Below are 8443 nucleotides of genomic sequence, written 5' to 3' on the forward strand. Positions count from 1 at the left end.
TAATATGTTTGAGTCGCCTCTCCAGGTGATCGGCGCAGCGGCTTTCGATCTGACGCGTTGACGCCGCCACTTGAGCCCGAAGTTGAGCTGTAAATGCGAGTCAAGCAACATTACCACTACACCGTTACCGCTTCAACGTTCGCGGGTCAGCCCGTCAATTTTGACAGCCCACGGGTTTTCGATTTTCACCCAATCACAACATTGCTCTCATATTTATCCAATCCCCTGTCAAGTAACCCTCCGCGCCCACTCAGCCCTGATAAGCACCAGCGTAACCCCCACTCGTCGCGCTCCATGGCGGACTCGGACGCGAGCTCTGGCTCCAGTAGCAGCTCCAGCTCCGACTCGGTGCTGATCCGCGTGCCGCTGGACCAAAAACGGCGCAAGAAGCTGCGCGCGCAGCTCCAGGAAGACCAGCGGCGGCAGCGCGAGCGTCAGTCGTCGATTTCGACCTCCTCGAGCCTCAAAACGGTCAAAAGCGAGCCCGACAGCGACCGCGGCAAGGTGCGCTTGCTGTTGACAGTTCCCCCCGATTTGAACGCTCATTTTAACGTTATTATTGCGTGTTTTTGCCTTAGGGAGAGCACATTTGCGTCGTTTGTGAGCGCGAGGGCGACGATCTCGTGGTCTGTGCGGGTCCCTGCATCTCCGCCTTCCACCTGAGCTGTCTGCCGCCCAGTAGCGGAGCCGCTGAGGCCTCAGACGAAGCCTGGCTGTGCCCCAGCTGCAAGAGTAAGACCCACGCGTGCTTCCACTGCAAACAGACAGGCATTGAGACGCTCAAGGACGACGCGCCGGCCTCTACAAGCACTGACCCTAATAAGAGACCCGTGCGTAAATGCCGTGCGCTCTCCTGTGGTAAATTCTACCACCAGGAGTGCATTACGCAGTTCCCATTGGCCAGAATCGCCATCAATACTCACTTTATCTGTCCGCTGCACACGTGTGCGGGCTGTAACCAGTCAGGAGCACAACAGGAGGCCGTCAGATGCATGAGATGTCCCGTGGCGTATCATGCCAAATGTCTGCCGTCCAACTGCGTGCGTCAGATCTCGTCCAAGCTGATAATTTGTCCTAAACACGGCGATATCAAGCCGAAGACTGCGGTGTCGAAGCAGCTGAGTGAGGTGCAAGCACAAGAAGAGAATGAAGACGACGTGATGAGTGAAGCTTCGGCCAGCAGCACCAAGAGGAAGGAGAAGAAGGAAAAGAAGGAGAAACGTGACAAGAAGAAGAAAAAAAAGAAGAAGAAGAAAGACAAACACAAGCGCGACAGTCTCGCGTCCCATGCAGACGACGAACAGGAGCACGACGACAACGGCAAGAAGCGCAAACGTAGCAAGAGAGAGTCGTTAGAAGCAGTTGTAGACAAGAACAGTCCATCCACGCCTTCCAGTCGTCGCATGGAAGCCAACATCGCAGTCGCTACACCTTCAGCTGACGCAGGAGCGACGCGTTCACCGACGTCTTCGTTGGCTTTGTTTGAGAGCCCATCGACTGCTACCAAGCGGATACAGGAGCGACTGGAGGAGGCATTGGGCAAGAGCGACGACGATTCCGACGCTTCGACAGCCAGTCCGCTGAAGAAGAAGCGCTCTAGTAGCGAGATGTCCGCTAAGAGTGATGGTGCAGAGCAGACTGTGAAGGAGGAACGACCTGTTGAGCAAAAAGAAGGTCAGGAACAGACGAGCTCGCCGGTACCTTCGTCCCCGATCCCTGCGAGTCCGTCAGCCGATAATGATTCGGTAGAAGCGCGCTCGTCTGCGGAAGAGGACACTCCGGATCGCAAGCAACAGCGTCACGACAGTCATGATAGCAGTGAACGTGGCGAACAACGGCCATCTATTGACGGAGATCTGAAGCTGGAGATCCCCAAGTCTCCGTCCGCCAGTGTGTTGATCCCGTCAAGTACTGTAGGCAGTTTGATGCTCAAACATGTTCCAAGTGAAGACGAAGACGAGGATGAGGAAGCCACAGCGGAGTCGAACGCTGATGCCACACCCAAAACCCTGAAAAATGGCAGAGGTTACGGCAAGAAGAAGAGGAAAAACAAGGCAAAGCGAGAAGCGCGCACACTGAAGAGAGAGACGAGCGAAGAGGAGGAAGAAGAAGTGAACGAGGCCAAGTGGGTCCAGTGTGACAGCTGCAAGAAGTGGAGGACTGTGCCCCGAGATTTCAACCTGGACGCCATGCCCAAGCACTGGTACTGCAAGATGAACACGTGGGACGAACGATTCGCGTCTTGCGCGGTCGCTGAAGAGGTTCTGAAGGCGAATCCGTCCCCACAAGCAGGTAAACGGAGGAGCAAGTTGAAGGCCAAGTCCAAGTCAACGTCTAGTACAGGAGACGACGGCTATTCTTCGTCTGGATCGGGTGTATTGAAGAGATCAGGAGGATCGCTGAAGGGCTCTGTTACCGACATGACTGCGTTGGAAGACAAGGACAAACACTCGAGGAAACACAAGGACAAGACGTCGAAGAAACGCAAGATGACCAAGCAGCTGAAGGAGAAATACCGCGAAGTCAAGTGGGTGCAGTGCGAGAGTACCCAGTGCGGCAAGTGGCGAGTCGTTCCTGCGTCAATAAACTTCGATCGACTGCCCGCTGTGTGGTACTGCAGCTTGAACACGTGGGCGCCTGAGCTGGCCAAATGCAGCGCTCCGAATCCTCCTGAAGTCGATACGTTCTTGTTGAAGCAGAACAAGAAGGAAGGACGTCCATCCAAGAAAGCTCGAGCGTCTTCGTCCTCTATAGACGCCACTCCAACAGCCTCCGTGTCTGTTGCTCTAAGTGGCGGCATGACGCCGACATCTTCGACCAATGATCTGACTAAATTGAAACACGGGAAGAGCTCTACCAAGCTGACAGGGAACCCAGCAGCTAGTGGAGGGAATACCGACGCTAGCAGTAACAACGGAGACGGCAAAGGAAGAGGACGCACCTCTAGTGGTATCAAGAAGACGGTGTTGGAGTGGGCGCAGTGTGAAAAATGCAACAAGTGGCGCAAGTTACCGCAACATATTAAATCCTCCACTCTGCCGGACAAATGGTACTGCTCGATGAACCACTGGGACCCGTCTCACGCCAAGTGTAGCGTCCCGGAAGAAGCAGATCAAGAACCTCTGCCGTTGCCGCCTCATCCTGGTTCGCAGTGGCATAAGGGAGGACACAAGGGTCAGCGTACGAAGCGAGGAAAGTTGAGTTACTCGGAGCTTCTCTACGGCAGCACTGGGCAGCTCCGCAAGGCTTATACTCGCGAATCTTCGACACTATCGTTCGAGTACGAAGGCGTGACGTATCATCGGGATGACCAGTATAAACACAGCAGCATGTACGTGTCTCCCGCGGCGATGGCGGCTGCTGCGACGATGGCAGGATGGAGTGGAAGTGACCGAGTAAACCGGGAGACAAGCTGCAAGAATGACGCCAAAGTGGACGCACTAGCAGCGGCAACGCCGCCCCAAGCGAGTGTCGAGCAGGTGGCTGCGTTGGTGCTGGAGAATATGGACTTACGGCGTCGTCGCAGTGTGTCCGAGCTCTTTGATGCTGTCAATTCAGCTCAACGAGGGTCCGAGACGACAGGCCTTGCATCGCTGGCTGTGGTTACGGCCGCGTTAGGACAGCTGGAGCATCGTGGCTTGGTGGAGAAAGTGGACGAGTTCTCGGACGAAGAGGAGCCGCATAAGCGACAGAGACTGGACTCGCTCTTCAACGGCGCGTTCTCCGTGCCCACACATTACCGGAAGGTGCCTACGCGGCCGTTAAAGGCGTCGAAATGCTGGAAATTCGGGAACGTCGTGGCGCTCTCGTCAGTAAAGGACTGATATATTCTCTTCAAGAACTAAGGAGGTGAAAATGTAAGTGCATTATTCTCGCAGAGGTTTGACTTGTGGTCTTTACTATGTCCTTGTTACCAGGCTCCTCCAGCTACCATGACCTTGAGCAGCTCTCGACGTTTACGATGCAGTGTGGCTTCTTTGTCTGCGATGGCTAGAGTGTCGAGACTCTCATTGCAGTATTGCTCGAAGAACGCGTTGTGGTCGGGGACGACTGGCTGTAGCATCACACTGTTGTCTGTAGGCTTATTGTGAGGGTCTGGACTGGGCAGTGAGGCGTACGATGTGGAGTGCAGAGCTATTGGTGACGGAGCGGATGATTTCTGGCCGCGTTGAGGAGATGGCAGCTCATCAGCCATCCGTAAGAGCACAGTTTCAAGGAGGTCGACTGCGGTGCTTTGCGTTGTGATACTTGATGGAGCAAAAGCTAGAGAGCCTGCACCTGTGTCGCTGGAGAAGAGCTTTTTGATGTTCGAGCTGGTCTGCAATGACTGTAAGTGAGTGGATATTTCATAGCAGACAGGAGCACAAACGTACCAGTTCTTCTTGACGCTGGAAGGAAGGGAAACACACCAAGAGGATATCACGCCAGCTGTACACGTTCACCTGTGCATCAGGAGGTTCTGCAACTGCAGCAAGTACCTCCTGATTGCCCACAATACTCGAACTAGAACTCTGTGCTAGGCTGCCGATCGCCTCAGCCGTCCTGACGTCATAGAAAATGACCATTCCGCTCGAGAACTGCACAAGCGCCAGGGGGATATCTGCTGCTGACAGTGTAAGACTTGTCATCGAACTGGATACTACACGTGTCAGTACAAGTTTACCGCGTTCTCTAACGTCGAAAAAGTAGAGTCGTTGCTGGGCTTTCGAGAGTGCTACGACGTATTCAGCCTGGTACAAGATGACGCTGCTAATCGAAGCCTTGTCTTCAGACGAGAGGAAGGCGTAGTCGACGTCGCGCAGCACGTCCCACACGACAATGGAGCCATCTTGACACCCTACAGCGACGTACTGCGTCGTGAGATCTTGAGCGGAAGCTGTGATCTTAGCCAAATGCTCCCATAATCTCACTGGAGTTAAGAGAACAGGAGACGAACTGGCACTGGTATTATCTGTAGACGGGAGCACGTACTTCAGTAACTTGAGCTCGTGGCACACTGCTAGTGCGTACGTGTTAGGTACTCGTGTCTGAGGACGACTAGTACATGGTGCCACTAGGAAATGGACCTTAGGTCTGCATTCTTCTTCCGTTGAAGACGAGCGCGTTGACTCCGGATCGATTCGAAAGGCTGGAGATGTCAACGCTAACGGCTGATGTTCACCTTGGTCGTGGTCAATGAAGTACAAGGCAACAACTGCAGAGCTTACGGATGTGACAGCGAGGAACTTGGAGTCGGGGGACAAAATAATCGAAGAAATCGAGGACTCAGGACTTTGCGGAGTCACAACAGCAACGAGTTGACAGAACTCGGTCTCTGAGGTTTTTACTGTGTAGATGTTTACACACTCGCGAGTTGCTGACGTTGGAAGCTGGACATCGGTGCTTAGATCTGCGCTCACAAACTCGGTAGTCGTGGTCTCCATGACATGAACAGCAAGACCGCAGCTGCTCTCAGTTGCTAGTTGGAGCGCGCTGAGCTGTTTAATCGACACGTGAGTGTTTGTGATGGTCTCTGCAGTCCCAGCAGCCACGGCCTCAAGTGGAAATGCGATGGGAAAATCTCCCAATACCTTGACATTGTCATCGCTTGTGCTTATAATTCTCAGAGTTGGCGCATTGTCGTTGTTTATTGCGGCTACCACGACGGGTACGAGACAGTGACCCACGACTTTCTGGGCTTCACTTTCGAGTGGAATTCGGCGCGATGGCCCGCAAGATCGGCTTCTAGCGACATCATAGTCCTTTAATTGGTCGTGGTTTGATTCCGATCGTCTAGATCTTGAGGATTCCGTGGCATCTTGAGTGGTGCTTTCAGATTTGTATCGAGTGCTTTCCAACTTGATAGTTTCCCACGCTCCATCGAAGATATCGTAGTCCAGAATCTTTTTAATACGTCGATAAGGTTGTGGCAACTGTGTGAACTGCAGATCTGGATCCACGTGGTCGGCAGGTGCATTCAGCGCAATCCAGCGAAGAAATTTCGTTGCTAGCATAGCCCCATTGGGTTCTTGGAATTGGTACCAGAGTAGTCGTACTTCAGATCGACCGAGAACCACATTGTTCGCCTCCAACACGTCGAAAAATACATCGGGGGGAATAACCACTCGTCGAGAATTAATCAAGTCACCAAGCACTTCCTAAGATCACAGCAATGATGTTAATTTTTTTCTGAAAAAAAAAGAGTACTGAGAATACTGGATACCTTCCACGTTGCATCCCATCGCGCTTGGTCATGAACGCAAACCGCTCTAATGCGAACATCAAGTTAGATTTTTTTCTTACTATAGAGATTAAGAACATGTACACAACGCGTTTACCGGATCTGTTCTCGTAGAGATTGTAGCCTTGCATGGCGCTCATCCATCCTAACAAGTGAAGCGGACTGCTGCGGGAAGATCTCAATACGTGTTCTGTGTGCTGTTATATCTTTTCTTTTTTTTTTTAGATTTCTGCTTTTAGATAATACGTTTCCTGTCTTCATTAAGCGATTTTTGTGCTTGAGTTGAAAGAAACGCAAGAGAATGATTCCCATCGTTAGGACACCGTCGAGTTCTCGGCCTCATACTTTTGGGCGGTCGTCCAATGTTTGGCAGTACTTGGACCTCGTCCATGAACGCAATAATCAACCTTCACGCGAACGTTTGGCAGCATTTTCCGAGTCCATCGATGGTGATGAAAGTGACGAAGACGACGAATTCCCGACGCAAGGAAATAAGTCGGCGAAATCCAAGCAACGCGGATCTAAAACATCTAATCCACAAGATGAAAACTCCAGCAGGTTACACAGAAGCTCAACCCCACTGCTACCCAATGTGGCAAGCTTACCCGATCTAAGTCATTCCGCGAGGCTTCGTGAGCAACAAAAATCTCTTGGGATATCGACTTCATCTCCTTCAACACTGGTCGGTGCAGGACTGCGTGTAGTTGGCGGATCGAACGTTAATTCAGCTGACATCATGAAGAGACTCAACGCACTCGGAACGTCTGCGTCCACATCTATAATCCCTCCTGCATCTCCCAGTAACAATGGCCATGGTATTGAAAATCTGCCAACTCAAAGTCAAACTCTACCAGGAAATCAAGGATCTGGGTTTATTCAAACCTCAACAACTCCTTCGTCTGGTATCGCGGTTCCTGCCGGTTCTACTGCTAATATTGCTCCTGTATCTGATGCAGAAAAGCTTCGAAATGATTTCAACTCGCAAGCAACGCGACTCTCCTATGGCTGTAGTGTGGCGCTAGAATTATTCAACGGCCACCTTATGATGGTTGGCAGTCCGGATGGCCATGTACGAGTGCAATCCCTAGAGAAACTCCAAACGCCTCAAGCCAAAGGCTACAAGGATCGAGCCATCTTCACATTGTTGGATCTTGTTGATGTCCGTAGTGCTGGGTCGATACGCTACGGCGATTCTGTGTGGTTACAACTTAGTGTCGGTCCAGGTGATGTATCTTGGGAACAAGGTGGCGTTCTTGGCGCTAAAGTACGCGAAGCGCCTCAACTTAAAGCTTTAGGCTTACTGGATGATGATTCTATTCGCAACGACGTACAAGCACCCGCTGCCGTGGGTTATCCAGTCCCAGTAACAGCTTATCTCCCAAAGGTTTGGATTTTGTTTAGATTTTTTTCATAATCTGGCTAGAGAAATTAAACACTAACTTTTTTTATAGAGTCGAGATGATGGCGACATGCAAGTGGATGAGATTCAATCTCGATTGCGGAATAAAACGGCGAAGATGCTTGGCAAGTGGATCATTCGCTCTGCCGTGTGCCAGCGGCGCAAGCAAAAAGATGTGAGTAATTTATTTTTGTTAAATTTTATAAAACTCGAGCTAAGTGTTATCTTTCTTAGAACTTCGTCTACAACAACGACGAAGTGTATCTGGAGCAAGACTGGTTTTATCTGGGTGCAGATTCTGATGCAGGTGTTGCGGTTCTACGTCAATTACCACCTGCAGTCGCTGGAAAAGATACGAAACCTGGGGAGTACGTTGTGGAGCGTCGAGGAGCCTGGAAACTCCGATTGTTGGACTCCAGTAGCGGTAGTGCGGGACTTTCACTGGCTCAACAGCAGATGGAACGTCTTCTACTTCGCGCTAAAGCTCAACTGAAACAGTCGAAACGAATGCGAGCTGGTCAGACGAAAGTTTACGGTCCAAATCTACGCGGTGGCACTGGATTTACAGCTCAACTTCGGGCTCAAGTGGCGGCGTCAACGCGTCAGATCGAAAGCCGCTGCGCCGATCACCAGGAGAGGCGACTCAAACATATTAACCGACATTTAAACGACAAAGCTCGTAGTATGAACGTGGCTGTCGGACTTGCGGATACAGCAATACTAACGAGGAGAAGCAGTCGTCCGAATAGTAGTGCAAGCGGAAAAAGCACGAGAAGGGAGAGCATTATTGCTACTATTGATAAACCCAGAAACAACGCCCTGAA

General features: G+C 51.5%; 3 protein-coding genes across 4 annotated transcripts in view; 2 read left to right on the forward strand and 1 right to left on the reverse strand.

Moving 5' to 3' along the window:
• The first annotated feature begins 218 nt into the window (after positions 1-218).
• Positions 219-6321, forward strand: PPTG_00048. Of its 2 annotated transcripts, XM_008891418.1 has the most exons (3): positions 219-504; positions 579-3857; positions 3918-6321. In XM_008891418.1, exons 1-2 carry the CDS (start codon positions 295-297, stop codon positions 3822-3824), a joined length of 3456 nt encoding a protein of 1151 aa, XP_008889666.1. In that variant the 5' UTR covers positions 219-294; the 3' UTR covers positions 3825-3857; positions 3918-6321. The 2 variants fall into 2 exon arrangements, with proteins under 2 accessions (XP_008889666.1, XP_008889665.1); XM_008891417.1 differs by having other exon boundaries at positions 579-6321.
• Positions 3911-6364, reverse strand: PPTG_00049 (hypothetical protein; the record flags this gene model as incomplete). Its single annotated transcript, XM_008891419.1, has 4 exons — positions 3911-4318; positions 4374-6137; positions 6203-6248; positions 6318-6364. The coding sequence occupies 4 exons, from the start codon at positions 6362-6364 to the stop codon at positions 3911-3913; spliced, it is 2265 nt and encodes a 754-aa protein (XP_008889667.1).
• A 592-nt stretch (positions 6365-6956) lies between these two features.
• Positions 6957-8443, forward strand: part of PPTG_20642 (hypothetical protein) — a gene marked incomplete at its 5' end in the record, with an annotated part of 3059 nt that continues 1572 nt past the window's right edge. The window contains 3 exons of the mRNA XM_008892840.1: positions 6957-7604; positions 7672-7794; positions 7854-8301. Coding sequence (XP_008891088.1) covers positions 6957-7604; positions 7672-7794; positions 7854-8301 — 1219 coding nt within the window. The remainder of the gene's footprint in view (positions 7605-7671; positions 7795-7853; positions 8302-8443) is intronic.

This window comes from Phytophthora parasitica (assembly GCF_000247585.1).
Source record: "Phytophthora parasitica INRA-310 unplaced genomic scaffold supercont2.1, whole genome shotgun sequence".
Taxonomy (NCBI): domain Eukaryota; phylum Oomycota; class Peronosporomycetes; order Peronosporales; family Peronosporaceae; genus Phytophthora; species Phytophthora nicotianae.

Coding starts and splice junctions, on each gene's coding strand:
- PPTG_00048 (XM_008891417.1), top strand. CDS start 295: ATGGCGGACTCGGACGCGAGCTCTGGCTCCAGTAGCAGCTCCAGCTCC. Junction 505..578: donor CCGACAGCGACCGCGGCAAG/GTGCGCTTGCTG, acceptor TTTTTGCCTTAG/GGAGAGCACATTTGCGTCGT.